The following is a 21,424-nucleotide window of genomic DNA, read 5'->3' on the forward strand; positions in this document are numbered from 1 at the left end:
ATGTGACAAATGTCAAGCGTCGGCAAATTACGTTAAAACAAGATAGGCTGATGTTCAGTAAAAATTTAAGAAAAAAAAAGAAGTCATGTACTGCTGCGATCCTCAAGTGAAGTCTTGTGATTATATTCAAATATACACTTAGGTCTAGAGAGAGTCTAGACATACGATATATATATATAAGTGCAGAGGTCTTTTCAAAGTTAGGTGCGACATAATGCAAATTTTATAGCGTGAGAATCAATTTAAAATATAGGAAGTGGCTATTTTTCTACACTTAATGCCATGGTTACAATCAGGTGTTGGCGTGTTGCCAGAGTTAGGATTGAAGTTTGGAAGGGTTAAAGTAAGGGTCAGAGTTAGGAATAAGGTTAGGGTTTTGATCTTTGCCCAGGACTCAAAACACTTTCCAAAATATACCGTAAGTTTTTGTTTTAAATAGCTTTACACATTTCTGAAATTAGGGCAAAATTCCTTATCTGGCAACACTATTGAGGCTATTATTACACTATACAGTGTAAATATAGCCACAGCCTAAAATATATTATGGTCGCAACATATCTTAATTTGAACCAGTCTGTTGGTTAAAATTAGTTACGTTGTACGTTTGATCCTAACCTTGTAGACTGCTCAGCATCATTATTTAAACTTTGCTCATATCTTTTATAGGTTTTAGTTTGAATAAAAATATAATGGCCAAGTTACATGTTGGGATTTCAAAATGCATGAAATCACTTTTTTTTGGAAAAGATATTTCGATAAGACATTCTTCAGCTGGACATTTTTTTCCTGATCTTCCTCTCAATTTTGTTGGACAAAGAGTGGATTGCCAAGACGCAAAATCGAGTGTTTATGTTGAAGAACCGGCGACTGGTAAAGCATAAACTTTGCATCAAACACAAAATAAATTGTGTCCATTTGGTCTCACTCCTGCATGCTTGGAAATGTGTTTTCTCACTCATATAAATTTGCAGCAATATACATACTTGATACAAATGACTAACTACATGTTTTGTAATATTTAGATCTATAAGAGTTTCACCATGTCAGCACCTAAGCTTATTTAAATGTATAATTTAGCTAGACATTAATTTTTGCAATATTGTATTTTCATCAAGCTGATAAATTTTCTTAAATTCTATTTAAAGATGGTTGTTTTCAGGAAAACGCCTTTGCAAAATGCTTTGTTCTGGAAAAAAAGACGTTGACATTGCTGTCCAAAGTACTAAGCAGGTTCAGCAAGATTGGGCCGAACTCACTGGCTTTGAAAGAATGAAATTACTTCGTAATGCATCCAAGTTGATTAAGGTAGTACTGTAGACCTATTTTGATAAGTTATGTTTGCAACTTTGTCATTTAGTTTGTTTTTTACATTTGATAGTTCAATTTTAATGGCAATTCTAAACTCAGATAACTTTTAAAACTTATTCCAATGCATGGTACTTGAAATGGATCTTGTAATGAATTTATGTAATTGTACCAAGAAAAGCCAATTTTATTTGTTGTTGCTCAAGTGGATCTACAATTCTAATTTATGTACTTCATATGGAAGCTGTTGTGCTTCGTAAATTACAGTAAAACTGAAATTGCTAATTACTGTCAATTGTATAAAACAAATTGTGTTTGATATTTTAATTGTCAACTATCCTGAAAAACTGCCAGGATAATATGCTGGAGGCGACTTCCTTACTAACCATGGCACCATTTGTTCTCATCATTTATCAGTTATCACTTTTGTTCACTCCATAGCATAGGCTAGTTGATAGCCTACTGACAAACAGCTAGATTAAGCGATGGTGGATCAGCTGTTAATTGGAGCACTTGAACATCGCACTTCTAAAAGAGCACTCCATTCCACAAAATATAGCCTGGTACAAATAAGAAACTTTAAAGGCCTACTAAATGAAAATTTCAAACTGGAATTAAGCATTAAAATGCTTAAACTGAACATCCAAGAATACATTTCAAGAAAAATTACCGAAATGAAAAATGTTTTCAATGGTGCTGGCAAGGCCCAAAGTCCAATGTTTCATTTATTTTCAAAATAACCAAAAGTGCAAACACTGCTCAAGAATACACAAGTCGTCACAAAAGACAGCAATAACAAAAGCCACGTTACCACATCTGATGTTTTGAGCAAACTGTCTGATGTTTTGATGTACAATTGTACATACATACATAGCCTACAGTCAAATCGCCCGCAGTAACAATTATTGCGAGATTAGCTGATTGCTAGTCTCTAGTGACGCAGACTGTACAGTCGCACGCTTCGCTGCTCAAGCCCAATCTAGTTTTGAAAGCTCTGACAAAAGCACGCGCGCAATGATGGTCAGACCGCAATGGGGCAAAATTTTATTGAAAATCGTTTTATGGTGGCATGTTAAACAGAAAGAACGTGGAAAATCGCCAAGTCAGGTTTTTCCTTTAGTATCCCTTGAACAGCATGCCAAAATCACACACTGCTAACTTTAATAACGTTTTTTGTGTCAGCCAAAATCTTCTGCAAGTATGCAAAATTATCAGACTAAGCTTGACAGGTTTTCACAGTCTGAGTGAAAAATATTTCTAAAGTCCTTAACATTATGGTTGTTGTCTACTTGCACTTTGTTTTGGGTAATACATTGGCTTTCCAAATATGCGAACCTGATTCGTCACCCGGCTTTGTTGAAAAATGCCATTCACCTCTACTCAAGGTATAATAAATTGGGTGGGCATAGTTGCTGAAGGAAAAACGGCTATTGAGTATGGGACCTTTACTTTGTTTTAGGATAGTTTGGAAGAACTGGCTACAATTGAAGTGCATGATACAGGAAAACCAATATGGGAAGCAAGGAATGATGTGCAGACAGCAGTTGATATTCTGGATTACTATGCAGGATTAGCTCCTACTGTCTGCGGTAAATTCCAAAGGCTGTTAACCGTATTGCAATATTTACATATTGTTGGCCGTGAGCTGCACACTAACCAGTTGGTGTTTTTCTTCATCATTAACTTTTGTTCAAAGCGGTTTTAGTTTTATAACTTTTAATATATACTTTATTTTTAAGTCGTTAGTTTTTGCTCATGTTTGTTCAGTGAAGTAGGCCGATGCCGGTTGTATGCACCTGATTTTCCTTTTCAGTAGATTTATATTTTTCATTTCACGTTATGCCAAATATCTTATAGAAAATAACGGAATTGTGTACTGTGGCAAAATACATAGCGGTGTTAAAACAACAAACAAACAATAAATTTCATGTTTAGAAAAAGTTCACTAATTAATATTATGTATTGTCTACACGTTCCTTTAAGGAGGTTTTTACTTGCAGGTGAACACTATAGGCTCTCATCTGGTTCGTTCGGATACACAATCAAGGAGCCACTGGGCGTGGTGGCTGCCATCGGCGCCTGGAACTTTCCCATTCAGATAGCAGCATGGAAAGCTGCTCCTGCTCTAGCTTGTGGTCAGGAATTTTGCTTTTTTATTGCTATTATTTTTATCAATGGCGTTAGACGTTACAGTGTGCTTGTAGTCAGCAGCCCATAAACCATATGTTCTTCCTTTGAGTGACAAACTACATCCTATCCCTCCCAATGACGGTGGTCAATGTAATTTTCATTTTTGTTTCAAAGATACCACGTTTTATATCTCATACCAAAGTGCTGATTTAAAATACATTTTGGATTAATTAAAAACAAGCCCAGAAAACAAAAATATTTTCTTGCAATTACAACCTTTGTGATTGTTACTGCATAATTACTAGGGCCATTTTTATATGACCTTAAAAAATCAATAATATGACTTTATTTTTTGGAAAATATGACTTTATGTGAAAATCGTTTATTTTTACATACGAACAACGTCACTCACGGAACTAAAGAGTAAAACATACGCAACATAACAGTAATACACATCCATTTTTATTTTAAACCACTGTTGTAGTACAGTTTCATGTAGTGTGGAATGTTAGAGTCTTTGAAGTTACGATTTGGACGTAAAAATGATTTTAGTAAGGAAAATGAGCGCTCCACAGACGCTGATGTGGGTTGACACTTCTGCAGTTTTGCATAAAGCGCTGGTGAAATGTCTTGTCTTTGTAGCTCCATAATTTGTTTCACATCGTTTTTGTCCAATTGCTTCTTAATGTAATTTTTGAGCTCAAGCGGATCTTTTCCGAAATCAAGGGCATTTAGATCAGCATGGGCCTCTTTGATGGTGTACGTACAACTTTCCATTTTGAGTATTTAGTTGACCTCAATGTGTGACCTCATAAAATATAGGTCTGTGACTGTAAGTGTTATGTAGGCTAATCCTACAGTTTGCCTTCGTTCAATCAGAAATTGCCTTACTTTCTTAGTGCTTAATTGCTTCACCGCTTAAATTGGTATTTTTTATTTAAAGTATACAACGGTATGACTCTATAACTCAAAAATATGAATAACTTAAAAAGCTGATTTATGACCTAACCAGGAAAATATGACTTTATATGACTTCATAACTTTCTTAATATACCTCATAGGGATGCGGTTTTTGCGTTAAAATTGATTTCACGACTTACTGATGCATAGAAAAAAATATGACTTTAATGACTTTAAATGGCCCTAATAATTACTATATATTGTGACGCATAGGGTTACATGAGTAAAGCTTATATATAAATGTATTTGAAATCGCGTTGTTTTGTGTTGTGGCTAATTTTTTATGGTTTTAAAGTTTTGCACTAAAATTGTTTATTTGCACTAAACAACGACTTTTTTCAACGTTAAGATGTACTTTATAGGAAACGGGGTAGTATTTAAGCCCTCACCACTGACACCATTGAATGCTGTGAAGCTGGCTGAAATCTTTGTTAAAAGTGGACTTCCGCAGGGATTGTTCAACGTCGTCCAGGGAGATGCGGACACTGGAGCGCTGCTAACATCTCACCCGGATGTTGCAAAAGTAACTTTCACTGGGAGCGTACCTGTTGGCTTCAAAGTGAGAAACTGGCATTTTTCCGCCTTTCTTGTAGTCGCTAATTTACCTTATGTACTGTAAGCCAGTTTAAGGTGCAATTTTACAAGTTTCTTGTAAGTTCAAGGTTGAAATTAAGTGTACGGAAAGGCAAACAAGACTTGTCGGGTCTCCCGGTAAGCGTGTCACTAAGTACCTTACTAAGACACAGCCGCGAGAGGTGTCGAACCGCCAATACTTTTGTTTGTTTGTTTGGTTTATCTTTATCCTGCATTGCGGGAAAGCGGACTTGAGCGCTATGCATCGGTGTATGCCTTCCGACGCACACCTGACCCACGCTGCAGCCGACGGCAATGTCTGTTTCCGGTTGTCTACTCTACTTATGACTTAAATTTGGTACTACCCATTACTCGAAATCGATCACTGGGTAGAGGCAATTATCGTAAAGTTTCTTGCCCAGAGAAACAACAGCAAGTGCGGGTGGCTGGAGTCGAACATGCAGGCTCTCGACTGCGAGCCCAACGCGCTAACCACTCGGCCACTGCTGCCGACGTCGTACAAGGATCTCACTACTCGGCCATTTATTAAATCAAGATATAAGAAAGATCTCAAGCCAATATTAACTGACCCCTCTCTTCCAAGTGGTTTTTGGGAAGGTTCTTTATTTGATCCAAAATATTTTGTTAATCAGGGCTGATGTTTTATATGTAAGGTTGCAGTGGATCGATTGTGTGGTCTTGTGACATCTGTGTTATGTGTGCTGAAGTAATACGTAAGGTGGGCGTAGAATCTAGTAATACGTAAGGTGGGCGTAGAATCTACACAGTGGCGTAGCCAGGGAGGAGGGGGTTACAACCCCCCCCCCCCCCTTGGCACGCATGTGACGTCACGATACTGAGAATGATCCTTTCAGTCTCTTTATGCTTGAGAATGATGCTTTCAGTCTAAAACAAAGTTTGCCTAATTTTAAACGAAAGTGCATTAAAAGAGCTAGTTTTGTCAGTACCAAACATTCAAACATCTCAGCCAGGAATTAGCAACAAGAATCCATAGAGACTTAGCTTTATTTCCGAAAAATGCCGAAGACAACATGATCTTATCCTTTTGTTATGCCACCGGACAGCATCATTTTACAGGAATATTCATACACACATTTTTGTTGAAAATGCTCTCAGAATGCACCAAATTCAAAGTAATTTTCAAAATTTTCTGGGGGAGGCCCCCGGACCCCACGCCATTGGGTGTCGTCTTAGGCGAACACGCCGTCAAAACCCCCCCTTTTCAAAATTCCTGGCTACGCCACTGAATCTACATCCTGTCGAGTAAAAAACGTTTACACCATGGTTTACACCCTTATAGGCTTTCATGTAGATTGTAGACTTATGGCTTTATTTGAACTATCCTGGTGCAGTGAAACGAAAAGAACAAATGCAAATTTATTTTTTCTTTAGGTTCTGGAGTCATCTGCTAAAAGCCTCAAGCATGTTACCCTTGAACTTGGCGGGAAATCTCCTTTGATAATGTTCGATGATTGTGACAAAGAAAACGCGGTGAATGGAGCATTGGCGGCCAACTTCTACTCTCAAGGCCAGGTCGGTCGACAATATTAATGCGGGATTTATCATGGCTTCCTAGGCAGAATGTCAGTTTTTTTTACGTTCAATAAACGTCTGCAGACGTTGAATCAAGGTAAAATAGGACTGGTTTGCATGCTGGGTTCAACATCAACATGCTGCTTTTTTCAGCACCGACGTTCAACATCAACTGTTGATCAGCACCGACGTTCAACGTCAACTGTTGATCAACACCGACGTTGAACGTCAACTGTTGGTCAGCACCGACTTTCAACATCATCTATTCATCAGCCCCGCCGTTCAACATTAACTGTTGACTCTAACCGAGCATGTGTTTCATTCTGTTTCAGGTCTGTTCAAATGCAACACGAGTGTTCATTCACGAAAGCATTTACAAGGACGTCGTTTCCGAGCTGGTCAAACGCGTGGAAAAGATTAAACCCGGCGACCCACACGATGAATCAACTAAAACCGGAGCAATAATAAACGGAAACCAGGCCGAGCGAATATTAAAGTTCATACGAAGAGCTAAAGAACAGGTGAGAGTGAAATTGTTTTCATGTAGAAAGTCTAGGGTTGGTCTTGGTAGAATTTAAAATAAACTCGAAAAAAGGTAACCCCGCGGATATATTTACTGTAGATATCCCTGGGTAATCCTTGCGTTGCTACAATTTCCCGTAGAAAAAAATAGTAGCCTACCCCACCTTTCAATAATAATTTCACTTAAAAAAGTTGTTTTCTTTATCGAACTGATTGTTTTGATGATGATGTCACTTCGATTGTCGTTCAATAAATTGCCGCACAACGCCAAAGGGCTTCAGCCGATTCTTGAAAAACACCCCTTACCTAAGATATAAAAAATTGGGTGGGCGTAGTTGTTGAAGGAAAGTCGGCCGAGAGAAAGGAACTGGTTACCCTACTCTCGCTAGTGCCGAGGGCTTAGTATAACGAGAACCTTGCCGTCTCATCCCCCAATGCTTGGATCAAGTATGGAACTCACTTTTTTACCTTTTAAGTGTTTTTACGTAGCGTGGCAACGTTCTTTGCGGTGGGAAGTTAGTGCGGCCATCCTCTCCCGTGTTGAAAGGCAAATACATAACACCATGCGTCATCGGTAAGTAATCTCTTGTCCGGGACGTTCAGCTGACTCATAATTTAAGACTTAAAAACATAAGCTGCTTTTTGCAAAAGAACACGGTACCGTGAATCTTGTAATTATTGACCACGATTCACGGAAGTTACGTTTGATTGATGTTGGGAAGTAGATGGAAGTAAAATATATCCAAGTCAGTTTTCTATAGGAAATTTGATGGATTGAAGAAAATTTATTTAATTGCATGACTCGAGATGGTCCACATTACAATCAAACATAAAAAGTAGAAACAAAGCAGATACTCAACTTCGAAGAGCTTAGTCGTAATGTACCAAATACAAAGATAGGAACAGACTAACAGTCTGTTTGCATTAGTTCATAAACCCATTGATTGGAAGACAAGTTACATCGGGTTACAAACTGATATAATTTTTTTACATTCTACATATTTAAATTGGGTATCACACTTATCCACTATTAAAAAGACAATCTTCCTCGTAGGCGTAAATCAGTCTTCAAATAGAGCCTATTTTCTATTTCAAAAAACCATGGATTAAAGTAAAACGTACCATATTTTATATTATCTAGGCTCTTTTCTGAGAAAGTGTTGATGATTTGCAATGCCATTATTTGACTGTTGTTAAGAATGATAAAAAAAAAAACAATTTAAAATTCTAAAGTCTGCAGTTTGATGACAAGTTCTGTCTTCACCAAAATATAGAGGCAGCGGATCATATGGAAATCTCCAAAGAAGAAGTCTTCGGTCCAGTGATGAGTGTTTATTCTTTCAAAACTGAAGAGGAGGTTGTGGAGAGAGCCAATAACACCCAGTTTGGTTTGGCAGCAAACATATTTACACGGTACGTTGTTTGCTGGGTCTTGCTCGGCTTGTTTGAATTAGGTAAGGTTTTAGTCATAATGATTAACTTTGATAACGGGCAGACTGTGGCCCAGGGATATCTATAACTACGGGATTGGAAACTCTATTTAGTGCTATACATCAGTAGGGTCATCACATTACTACGACTACAAAAAGATTAACAAAATAAAATACCGACTAAAAGATATACAAAATTCGATTTTACAATAGTAATACAAAATGTACACTCACATTAAATTTAATTCATGTATAAAAGTACATTTACGCTGCTAGAAAAAAAAACAATGAATCCAAAAAATGAATGAATGCAACGAGTCCAAAAACCGTCTACTGTTGTTCTTTATAAATTTGCGTACTGCAAATCGGATCAGAAGTAAATGAGGAGTGTTCAGCAATCAGTGAAATATGTTGTTGTATCATCAACTTGTTCACAGACCAATCCAGTATAAAACCAATTCGTTTACGATGTCATTAGAAATAAAACCAATAGTCATTCTGGACATTTTTTAAGGAGCAAACAAAATACAACAGTACTGCAGTTATGAATACAAACAAATAAACAAACCAGACAAGCGTAGACCTTACAATTTATAGCAGGTGAATTAATTGTTACACTTTTGGTTGTTCGTTTAGCTTACAACTTGCTGCCCTTTAAGGTCAATTTATGTGATTGTTTATCACAGCAGCGCACAAAGAAAAATGACCCTACTGGTGTATAAAGTGGTTTTCAGTTTCACAGAGTTTCCAATCCCGTAGGTATAGATATCCCTGCTGTGGCCGTACAAAACACGGCAAACTGTTAAAGGCTTTCTCTAGCCGGACAAAGTGTCATTGTGTGCTATCAAATGGAAAACGAAATAACACCACCATCCTGCGAATGCCCGTGAGCCAGACAGGGAATCCAACCAAGAACCTTCGAGTAAGGTCAATTTAAATGCACAAATATGTATTCACACGCAAAACTACTTCCAGGGATTTGAACAGAGCGCATCGTGTGGTATCCAAGCTGAACGCGGGAAGCTGCTATATCAACAACTTCTGCACATTTCCTGTTGAATTACCATTTGGGGGTTTCAAAAACTCCGGCATCGGCAAAGAATGTGGCACACAAACTCTCGACCACTTCACTCGAGTCAAATCTGTTTTTGTTGAAGCCAACGACGTACAAAGTCCGTTTTGAGGAGGGCAGCAAAAATTTCAACTGACACATTGATTTGTGATTACCAATTCAAGAAATTACGCAATCTGAGACGAGTGTAGGTGTTTGTTGCTGCCGTATCCCATCCACGAATAACTTCTTTGTGATGCGCAATTTTCTACTATGATCAGCTTGCAAAATGGAGGGTATATGCTTGTTTTTATATAGCGTTGTATCCATCGCAGAACGCGTTGCTCCCCTGCGCTTTACAAAGCAGACAGTGATCACTGTAACTCGCTTTGATCTTTTTAGACGTTCGCAATATTTTTTTATAATTCACTGTAAATTGCCTATTTTATGAAACGGTGCCAAGATTCCTGACCTGATTGTAAGCAGTGTTGCCATTTTTCGCAATTGACGCCAAACCTTGTCGGTGCAATTCAATAAATATTCTAATTCTTAACTTTGTTTTCACCATGATATCGCAAGTTTTCTTCACATCTCTATTTCAATGGTGAGGACACCACTGAAATAAAACCTGGTGGCACAAACATGGCTACCACGAGGTGCGACCTGATTTGTCTCCATTATTGCAACTGTCTGGAATCTTATAACATGTTTTTACATTTTGCTTTGCTTGCATTTGATGCCAAGGAAAAGTAAGTTACAATTAGACTGTTAGCAAATGGCAAGCAGTCGGAATGAAATTTTTCTGAATCAATTTGTGTTTGTAACAACGCTAGATAAAGTACAAACCCAAATTTGTACCCTGGGAAAGACAGAAAAAAGACGTTGAAATATTATTTTTAGAAAGTTTTAAACAGTTGTTTAAAGTTGGCAAAATTCAACAAATCTGGCGGTATCTCTCGGTAGCCATGGTACAAGTTAGAAAATATGTTTTAAGAAATTTTGATCACTGTTCTATGAGCCCATTTCAGTGGTAAACCGTGCTTTCTATGCCCAGAATGTTTTGCTTATGAAGTGGGCAATTACGTCTTCAAGCTGCTGTTTGTCGTGTTTTGTTCATTTCCGTTACGTTCACAATAAAGTGATTCAAGTTCTTACGTCTAGACTCCGCTTCCAATAAAACCTTCCGTTCAATCGAACATCTTTCACTTTCTTTGTTGTTGTCTCACCACCACTTCTTTTACATTCACAGTTACACTCAGGCACTAATACTTTGCCTGGACTCGCATTATTACTGAGTCATAATTGAATCCCAAATAACATAGCACAATGAACAAGTAGCTATCTTGCTGCAATAGGTCTCAAAGTAAGATCCAACACATCAAATACGTAATCATGGTTGCGTAGCCTGGTATCAACTTTGAATAAAATTAAAGACCGAATCTGTAAAAGGCAAATGACAAATTTGCTGCAGGGGGCTGTTCATTGTTCGAACATCACGTGCTGCCTGATATCGTTAACCGAGACGATTGTATTGCCCAATCACTTCGTTGAATGAGATAGTTCAACACCCCCTGTTGGTGGAAGTGGTTTGTCTCTCATTTCTTTTTCGGTTAGCCAATTAATTACTTGGACAAGAAGTGTACCAAGCGATCACCACGCAAAAACGGCAAGTCTTACCATTGAGGAAACACATACAAAATTTACTTTTTGTCACAGTGGTCGAGAAAAAACTTACTACTGCACCTACGAAGGACCTTGGCGTTTTCATTTGTGCACGAAAATTTTTTGATGGCGCCACAAAATCACAATCAAACAGAAGTGAGGCTGCGACTTTATGAATTCGAAATTCATTGAACAACATTTGCACAAAATCAATGTTATTTTGTGGACGGCATGTCATGTGTACAATGGCGTAGGCTATCTTTTACCCTTGGTGTTCCGCAAGGGGCCAATCGTGTACCGTAAGCTGTGTCGGTCCGTATTCCCACTGTTTCAACCGATAATATCAGAATATGCGCTCGTTTGCTGTAAGTACTGCGTCAGAGCGCCGAACCGTTCTCTTGTAAGGCGCAAAAGGTCGTCTGCCATTTGGTTTGGCGTGGTGTATCTTATTAGACCAAAACTGAAGAGTTCCTTCAGGAAGTCCATGACCACCTTCTGCCAAGAAAAAAGCAAAAGATATAAACAAGACAAAAAATGTTTTCACAACCAATAAATGTTTTTAGCAAGCCATCTTTTGAAACACTTCGGAATAAAAATTATAAAATATTGAGAAAACCGACTTTTCTACGGTTGGCTAGACGCCTGTTTCAATAAACAAAGAAACTTCAAGATCAAGCGGCGCTGGTTCAGGGTGTGCGCTTGAGCAACGCATTTCAAAGACAGCACTCCGATGAGCGGCTACTAGTTTGTTTGTCGTATCCAGGCTTACACCCGGTGGTTGAAGATTTAGATTAAGTGGACGGGAAGGCAAGGAAGCCAATCGTCGTGTCCACCTTCAGGCATGCCTTTAAGTGTCCTGCCACAGACACAGCCGCATGCTCTTGAGCGGTGTCGAACCTGCGCCCTTTCGATTGCCGTTTCAGTGTTCTCACCACTCGGCTATGCCGGCTACTAGTTGATGGAATAATTCAAGAACAAGCAAAAACTGCACTCTATCAACCTCGGTGAACGGGCTTGCGTCTGGTTCAAAGCCTCTGATGATAAACTGCCAATATAAAGCTCTGAAAGAAGCTTTCCCAGTCCAAGGATAAAGATCCCTACAATAAATTGATTTTATTCACAATTTATTTCCTTTGAACAACCAACCTTAAAATATTCACAGACGTCTTTCAAAGTTCCGCTTGGTCCCATAAGTCCCCACGCGATGACCGGAGTTACGATAGTTGACACGTCGTATAAATGCGACATGAAACCATTGCTGTATTGTAATCGTTTACGCTTTGCTTTGATGACTGACCAAATAGCTGTGTGAAGGGCCTGCAAGAATTATTGCCATGGTTGATATATTTTGAATTGAAAAAAAACATGCTAAAATGCTACCCAGTGCACACAGCGACAAACCGCACCCTTTATACTTAAGAATCATCTTCAGTGCAAAAAACCTCGTTTGAGTTAGAAGTTTGAACAATGAGCCATCATGCTCACATTTGGAATACGGGTTGATTATGTATATTTTGGCTTACCGATTCTTTGAGCGAACTTGCCAACCATCTGTTGCTGATGATAGACAGCATTGGACCGGGTGGGTTGGCCAGGTCATCAAAACTGTCCATAAGAAGGAAATCAAGCACAATGTCGTAAAAGTTTATTTGTACTACCTGTAAAAAAGAGGATATTGACAACCTTGTTCGTTTTTAAACTTGCTCTTATCTTAGAAATTAGCATTTTATAGAACATATGCTACTACAGTAGGACTCGGTTAATCCGGATTCGATTTGACCGGCGATTCCATCCGGATTAACCGATGACGGTTCTATCCAGGGGCGTATCCTCAATGGAAGCAAGGGAAGCATTGCTTCCCTTGTCAAAATTGAAAAAAGAGAAGCTGATATTTTTCAGTAAAACGATTTCGTAATTTCTTTACCTAAATGCGATTTAGAACGGTTTTTAACTCATGCCCCCCGTATGATTTTGAAATCGGTTTTAATTTAAAAAAAGTTGGAAGCCAACGGAAGCGAAGATTCGTATTGCATCCGTTGCTCTCGTTTTTGCAATAAGAAGAAACAAGTTTGAAAAAAAGGAAAAAAGCAGCGCAAAGTTTTCGCAATTTACGTTTCTTTTAACTAATCGCTGGAAGCGATTTAAAAATTGCTTCCAGTCGCGGGGTTGCCAGATTAGCCAAATTCCGCGAATTAGTTTTTTTTGAATAACTTTTCAAAATGCATAATAATCAATATTTCTCTAATATTGTAACCTTACCAGATGAAACCATATTCACCATTGTTCAATACATGTTCTATACTTGTTTAATACTCGTAATGTGGCGGATCAAAACTCATCCGCTACTTTTATAGGCTAACTTGCTATTTTTTGGGCTACTTTCAGAATTATTTTTGCTACAATTTTTTAAAATCCACTACAAGTTATAAAATATATATGTAAATTTTATTATTTTTGATAGAAACAGGTAAATATATCCATTTGGCCTTTTTTGTCTAACATTTTCCTTGTTTTGGCCTTTTCTTTGTATTATTTTGGCTTTAAGACTTTTTCATAGTCTGGCAACTCTGCTCTGTTGAATGTTGTGCCAGTGAGCTACGTAATGAGAAAATCTAGGGCACTGTTATGGTTATAATATCGGCCTTGTAAGCAAAAGTTTGAGCCAAATGTTGGCTTTACACTGTTATCCTGGCTGGATAGACTTTGGAATAAGACAGGATATGTGAGGTCTAAGCTAGACTTGACTTTGTAGCTGAGTTTTTGGTGTTCTCTAATTATAGTCGCATTTTTGCCCTTTGCCCGTTCGTGTGTAAGAGCTACCTTTAATAAGTTAATAGCTGTTTATCTGCTAATAAATTTCATACAAAAATTACCCTAAAAGTGTTTCCAGAAAGCAGTATAATTCATTATTTGAGTGTAATTTTGCAAAATTTTTCCGGGGGAGCATGCCCCCGGACCCCCCTAGAAAACACGTGCCTTCGGCACGCTCTATTCCCCCACGAGTTTTATTGCTTCCCTTGCTCAACCAACCAGGATACGCCACTGGTTCTATCAAGACTTGTTCATTTGTACTTCCAGTTTTATCCGGATTAACCGAGTTCTACTGTATTTAATGTTAGTCACTGAGCTACAAAATGTTTTTAAAAATGAATTTCAAAAGATCCAAAAAAGCGTTTTTCTCCCTAAAGAAAGTTGAAATTTAAATTGCCAAAACTATTAATAGTAAGAATTGGTTTGCCGATTTGGGACTTTTTACTTACGTTCCTCTTTTCCAACTCTTTTTCCATCTCCTCCGCATTCGACGCGTCATTGACGTAATCAATCATTCTTGAAAAAGCCGATCGGAAATCTTCAATGTTCCGCTCGGCAACGCACAAGATACATTCGATCATAGACCGACTTGTCTCAATCAGCCATTGGCGTACCCCAAAATCTTGCAGCATAACCTGGACAAGTGAAAGGCTAAACCCATGGTGTTGTTAAACGCTTTTTGACACACAAGTCAAGCTACCAAAGGGACCGACCCAGCAAGTAGCCTTAGGAAGGGGGATTTTAAGAAAACACAATGATATATAGGTCTACATTAATCCCTCCCAATTATATCGCAAATAGAGTTACTTTTCTGTGTTTTAGAATGGGGTAGGGGGGCGATCCGCCCCCTCTAGATCCACGATTGAGCTATCGACAGGTTAAACATTTACTTCACCCAAAGTTTTAAGAGAAGTCGCATTGTGTGGAGGCATTACCTACAAAACCCTTTCCTATGTAGGGCACGTACGGAGCCCAAAAGCGTGAGGTGAAACGAGGCGTTGTACATAAGATATGTCATACATACTTCAAAACCTTGTCGTAAACAGTGCAGCTTCGCAAGAAAAATGTCTTCTGAAGCACAGTTAAGCAATTCTGCCCTGCAAAGCAAAACATTTCAATTATAATCTTCAAAAAGTATTTAAATCAACCAGCACCTTTGCAAAATAAAACTAAGTAGAGACAGCACCACGATAAGTAAAATTTCTGAAAAAACAACTTGTGTTGATCCGATAAACCATGATATGATTGCTTTTAATGTGCAATATAAAAAATAGCTGAAAGAAGCGAACCCACGACACTCTGGGTTATCGGTCACTTGAGTTTCGTGCAAGCCAAAGTGATACAAAAAAACGCAAGCATTTCTGTGCAAAAGTATTTTTTCACATTTACAAAACGCAACCATACCTTGATTTTCTGCAGAAGACCTCGCCCCTTTCTACAGCGACTTGTGCCTCTTCAAACATCCACTGACGCTTAGAATGGCTCCCTGTGGAGCGAGTGTCCCAATTCTATAAACAAATGAAGTCAGCGATTGACAACAAGCAGGTGTCACCGACACTAACATCATAGTCATGCAATTTGAACTATCCAAAACCAAAACATACCCCACATAACTAGGCGAAAAAAGTACTGTCAATGGCTAGAAAAAAGTACGAGTACAGTCAGCGGCGTAAGCAGGATTTGGTAACAGAGGAGTATTCGATCCAATTTGATACTTTTTTATTAAATTGCAAATTAAACTGATACAATATTAAAAAATTTTTTTTTGAGGAGGCACTGTGTACAGCAGATATGGTTAGTAATTCCCATACTGCGGTAAGTCAAATACAAAAGCATATGTGAAAACCTTCTCTCCTGGTCATTACTGAGACCTTTCTGCGATAACCAAACAAACTTATTTTTCATTCCACAATCGTATTCGGGTATGACTTTACAAAATGAAAAATTACAAATAAATAAAGTACTTTATCTACCTCACGAGCCGATACGTATGACTCAGTTGACTCCGTTTCTGTGTCTGTCATCACTTGGGGATTGTCGAATCCCGTCAATGTGATGTCAGTGTCGGACTCTGTTGCCAGATACAAAGGTGGTTTCAATGAAGCAGAGTTACAAATCACCAAAGTTTTGAGCTTCTATCACAGCTGCTTGCTTTCAATTAACTGAATTTTGCATAACTTTAATGACAAATGCTTTAAAATAAACGAGAACTGGTGCATTGTTTTAAACCTGTGTCATTGCAATACTTCGATTTCTCAGTTACATGATATATAAGTTCAAATTGCGGTCATTGAAGGTAGCGCATAGTTAACATTCGTTCAGCAAAATATATTCTGGCAACCTTGTAGTTGAAATTGTGGAGATATTCCACGATTAGAATAAGTTTATGAGTTTTCTTTCGACAGAAACTGAGATTTGCTGGACCAATCCCAAGTACCAAAGGTTTTAGTATTCCAAAGTGAAATTTAACCGTACTCTCTCTGATGCGAATATGTCCCTGCATCGTACTACGAGCATACTATTGTATCATACTACGAGCATACTATTGTATCATACTACGAGCATAATACTACAATAAGGATATGTGTCTGGTTACCCGGCCCGCTGTCGTCGTACAGAACATGTGTGAAGGCATCCTGAAGATGTTGAGCTCTTTGTACAATCGACTGGAGCTGATCTTCGAAAGACACTCTTGGAAGACACTGAAGAACGGACAGTAAGACGAAATCACCAAAGCCAAGTCCAAAAAATACACGATACTAAATGTTACAAAGTGAATTGGGTTCCATGCCGGAATGTTGTGGTTGAATACAATACTAAACAAAATGTAACCACGTATAAAGGCTACAAATGTATTCTTACGCATTTCTTATCTTAGGGGACTTAAATCAGTCTTCAAATGTTTAGACAGAGTTATAATTGACGTATAGGAACAAATGCGTTTGCAGTTTTCTCAATTGTAACATGATAAAAACAGTGGCTTGCGTGTGGTTAAACAAATTACTGTAATTGCAAAGATACTGGTCTGAAAATGATTCTTAAGTTTCCCCGATAATAAGGTGTAGATTGATTGATTGAATCTTTATCCTCGTACTGGGAAAGCTTCTTTAAGAGCTTCAACCTGGCAGTTTCGCACCCTTGTAGAGGCTTTGAACCACAGGCGCAGGCCCGGTCACCGAGATTGAAAGAGTAAAGTTTCCGATTGTCGAAGTGCTGTTGTCTGTGAATTATTTCCATTCACTCAATGCCGCTGCAGATGGAGACTTGGAAAGCTGCCTTGATATGTGTTACTCAAGCGCACATCCCGAGAGTAAAACCAGTGCTGCTTGATCTTGAAGCTTCTTCATTAGTGAAGTCTGGCGCTTAACAAACTGAGCTATCGGGGCGAACGGATGTTCATATCAAGCGCAGTCACCTCGCTATGCTTCACGCCATTAAGGAGTTCATCAAGCTTGCTCTCAGACTGGGAGTGGAATCTAGTCTTTAGCTTTAATCTGGAGCGAGCAGATAAAAAGGAGTCGGACTTTTCGTGGTTGGTTTCTGAGGACGGTTCGCTAAACAAGCAGGAAAAAAATTTTTAATGCAAGAAAATGGTTACAAATTTTAAAAAAAATATTACACAACAAAAAATCGATTGACCAAGCAACATCAGTGCAGTTTTTACTCACTTTAATGAAAAACGGCGGATTCTTCTATTGATAAAAAGTTTCTTTTCAGACAAGATGCTTCTACCTAATGTATCTATAGCTTCCTCGTCTTTGGGGTGTTCTATAAGCATGGGTGACCTGCGCATATGGGTTATGTAACAATCTTCAACAGTTGAACTGAGAAAGAATTTATGCTGCAATTTTACGATTTTCTAATAAGAAAAATGAAAAAAGTATGTTCACATAACAATCAAAAATCATTCTTTTCACATTGATTTAACGTCTCAAAACTAAAAGTCGACTAGATCAGTAATCAGACAATGCCTAACCAGCAATTAAAAGCCTTGGTGTTCATGCAAAACAATTTGCTTGCAAAGACAATAGAATGTCATTTAATTAATTATCAAAGCAAACAAAGCTTACAAAAAAGTTGAGCCTAACTTTACAAGCAATATGGTGCTAATTTCACCAGCTTTTGAAACTGGAGTAGTCAGAAGTCGTTACTGAAAAATAGTCCTCTGGTTCAGAAACTGCGTCCATCTTTGCATAGATGATAGATTCAACGTCCGCAGATGTTAAATAAATGAAAAAAGGTTTGATTTGGTGGCAGGCCTTCGACTATTTCGTGCATACTGTGATTCCCACAGTTGCTTCTTCTTTCGTAAGGGACAGGATTGTTCAAATTTCAGGGCGGATGATGGAAACCCAAGTGAGTGTAGGTTCGTACAGTGCTGCTATACCGTGCATTCCATTTGGTGCCTTGTAAATGGGACATTTAAGAATGACATGGTCAGCAGTTTGTTACTTTGTTTGTTATGTTTGTACAAAGAGGTGTCTTGACTTTAGCCGCCAGGAGGGTTTTCGAGATGGGACGTTGAGTTTTGAGTGGAGCAGGTGGTGGGGATCTACTGCCCGGCGAGCCAGGTGTATAACGGCTCCCTTTCGGGGAAGCTCAGCAGGATTGGTAGGTAATCTGTTGGAGTTGGGCGCAGGCATCCAATTCACAATGCGATGTTGATTGGCCGGGTGTGGGCACTGCGGCACCAGGCAGATACGCAGTATTCAGCGGTGGAGTAAACCAGAGCCAGGGTTGCAGTGTGCAAGGTGTCAGCGCCTGCCAAATATTTCAGCAAGGCAACACGAGATATCAGTTTTTTGCGTAGTGACTGTAAATGATGACGGTATGTGAATGACCTGTCAAGCGTAACCCCAAGGTATGTTGGCTCTGGACAAGAAGGCAAGATCTTGCCGTTGATGGTCACTTTCAGGTCACGTTTAGCCTTCCTATTATTGAAATGGAAGGCTGGCGTCATCGTTTTTCTTTACAATCGCTGAGCTTCAGTTTTCACAGTTGCTAAGTAAAGGTCAGAAACCACACAACAAAGCAACCGTTTGCAGACGTTGAATCAATGTAAAAAACTGTTGTTTTGCTGTCTGGAAAGCACAAGAAGACACACAAAAAGAGAAATAAGGTTGCTAGCTATAGCTGCACAGATGGGTGAAAATAACCTAGAATTGAAATAAAACTTACTTGTGGGAAGAAGTAATGCGTAAAATGCTTGATGCCTTCTCCCATTTCGCGATGGCCAATTCAAAAGAGTTCACACCTACATCAAAAAGTGTTGCAATTTAAAGCCATGCTAATATATAAAAAGTGGCATTTTCATCATCAAGATATTGTTTAAATTAAATAACTATTGCCAAGAAAGCCAAATACCGTAGCAGATTGTCATTTTATAACAATTGTAGTGGACGACACGTATTATGTTTACAAGCTTGTTTTAACGATTTTTGATAAAGAAACTCTTCTGGGATTTTTTGGATGCAGCTTCAGTTAAATATATAGGCATGTTCATACTTTTGCTTTTTTATACAGTATAACAAATATTAAAAGGAAAGATATATTTTATCTTGTGTGACAAGAGTTGGTATTCGGGTGTCTACCTTCTTGGTATAGCTTTTCGACTTCATCCGCATCTTGTGGATTTGACTCCATTAATAGCTTCCAGGATCTACAACAACAAAGCAAATGAATAAATCACAGCATCCAGAAAGTCTTTGAAATTTTGAACCGAAATGCATGACACATTAAACACAGTATAATTTGAAAAACAAATAGCATTTTTGTGCATACAAGCAACTGATATCATGTTAACAAATTGTTAAGCTTGCTCAAACTTATGACGTTGCACTTGTCAATAAAAAACAACAAATTACATGAAAATTCATAAATACCGTACAAAGGTAGTAAAAACCATTTTTATTTTAAACAATGTAGAAAGGACATAGTTTACTAGCTGGTTGTTGCTTCTGGTATTTTTATCAGGAAGAAGTGAACCATAATCTTCGCAGTTTTACAATTTTAATAACTTACTGTGTATTTACAAGGCTTCCAGTGGACGATGCTAAACTTGGAGTGTATGAACTATTTCTATTGTGAGCTCTCCGAGATGATCTCACACTGCTTGGAGCTAAATCGCAAAAAGTATAATATTTTAGCAGTTTTATGTGGGAAATTGTAAATAGTGTTACGCTATGTCAGAGATGGCTAACTTCTCATCAATTACAATCAACTAGAAAATTTCTTAATTACTCGCGATTGACCGGTTGGTGATAAAATTGCAACATTACCATGTAATCCATAACCACAATTCACAAAGTAAAAACAAAGATGAAGCAAAAATTACTTTTTTTGCACGATATGATGGTTGTATAAAAAAAATAACCCGACAAGCATGCTTACATGAAGTTGCTGTAGGTGTAACACTATATCTCTGCCTACCAGATCGTTTTCTTTTACTTCGATGAAGAGTTTTGTTAATCTGTTTCTTGGTTGGAAAGCTTTTCTGGCGCTTTCTGTAAAAATATAATACATGCTGTCGGTTAATGATAGACAATAATTTTTTACAGATTAAAAACAAGCCTTTAAACAGCAAAAACAACTATTAATAACTTAGCCAGCATTGAAATATACTTTGTACTTTAAGTTGAACTATGCACTTGCCTCTTCATATACAAAGCAGTTGCTGCTAAAGCAACAACCATTGTTGCAGATGTTATGATGACTGTGGAACGTTTCACTGGTGGCTTCAGACTAGGAAATTTTTGCAACAAATATTGCACATTTTTAATCATTGTAGAAAAAGCAAAAAAACCCATTTTTGAAAAACAAAAATTTCCTAGTCTAGTTACATTACCTGCCTATTACCTGCAAAACACAACATAATTATGGTTTAAATTCAAAACAGATCTTTTAACAATAAAGTCTTGCACTAAAATTTAAAGCAAAAAGTATATATATATATAATGGCTAAAATCACCACATATACAGCCATAAACTCAAACACTAATGTCTTCCCAGCACTTAAGCATAAAGTTTGTATTTTTTTTTAGCTGGCTCAACAGAGAAACTCTGGCTTTAATACATTTGTAACTTGTTACTTTTTGTGTCAAGATACGTGGTGCAATGATGCAAAAGAAGTTCCATATGTCCTTGATTTGACACAGTTCACATGTACTTTTTGCTACGCTTATTTACATTTGAAGCAGGTCATTTGTGGATTGTGGTTTTTGCTACTTCCAGCTGTCTCCTCATAATTTTTATTATACCAACTAAAATGATTATTATATATTTATCATTATTTGATTCTAGGTTAAAATCTGAATTCTGATTGTTTTCTATGCTTTATCAATTGTGAGCAATAAAGTTCAATTGTTCAAGTTTTTCAATTGTGATAGAATTTAAGACCTTTTCCACATTACTGATCGTTTGCCAAAAA

General features: G+C 37.9%; 2 protein-coding genes across 2 annotated transcripts; one reads left to right on the plus strand and one right to left on the minus strand.

Moving 5' to 3' along the window:
* The first annotated feature begins 678 nt into the window (after positions 1–678).
* On the plus strand, positions 679–10,147 carry LOC145788186 (4-trimethylaminobutyraldehyde dehydrogenase-like). Its single transcript, XM_082599874.1, has 10 exons — positions 679–870; positions 1,160–1,305; positions 2,765–2,894; positions 3,306–3,440; positions 4,758–4,954; positions 6,382–6,522; positions 6,855–7,043; positions 7,534–7,618; positions 8,319–8,457; positions 9,450–10,147. The coding sequence occupies exons 1-10, from the start codon at positions 690–692 to the stop codon at positions 9,655–9,657; spliced, it is 1,551 nt and encodes a 516-aa protein (XP_082456000.1). The 5' UTR covers positions 679–689; the 3' UTR covers positions 9,658–10,147.
* Positions 10,148–10,429: 282 nt separating this feature from the next.
* On the minus strand, positions 10,430–20,849 carry LOC145788185 (mitoguardin 2-like). The gene is made up of 15 exons (XM_082599873.1): positions 20,650–20,849; positions 20,389–20,501; positions 20,020–20,116; positions 19,590–19,657; positions 19,177–19,252; positions 17,667–17,783; positions 17,414–17,552; positions 16,595–16,700; positions 15,972–16,069; positions 15,403–15,506; positions 15,023–15,095; positions 14,448–14,633; positions 12,711–12,845; positions 12,334–12,504; positions 10,430–11,682 (listed from the first exon to the last, which is right to left on the minus strand). Exons 1-15 carry the CDS (start codon positions 20,802–20,804, stop codon positions 11,518–11,520), a joined length of 1,803 nt encoding a protein of 600 aa, XP_082455999.1. The 5' UTR covers positions 20,805–20,849; the 3' UTR covers positions 10,430–11,517.
* Positions 20,850–21,424: the final 575 nt, after the last annotated feature.

Source organism: Aplidium turbinatum, chromosome 2 (assembly GCF_918807975.1).
Source record: "Aplidium turbinatum chromosome 2, kaAplTurb1.1, whole genome shotgun sequence".
Classification (NCBI taxonomy): Eukaryota; Metazoa; Chordata; class Ascidiacea; order Aplousobranchia; family Polyclinidae; genus Aplidium; species Aplidium turbinatum.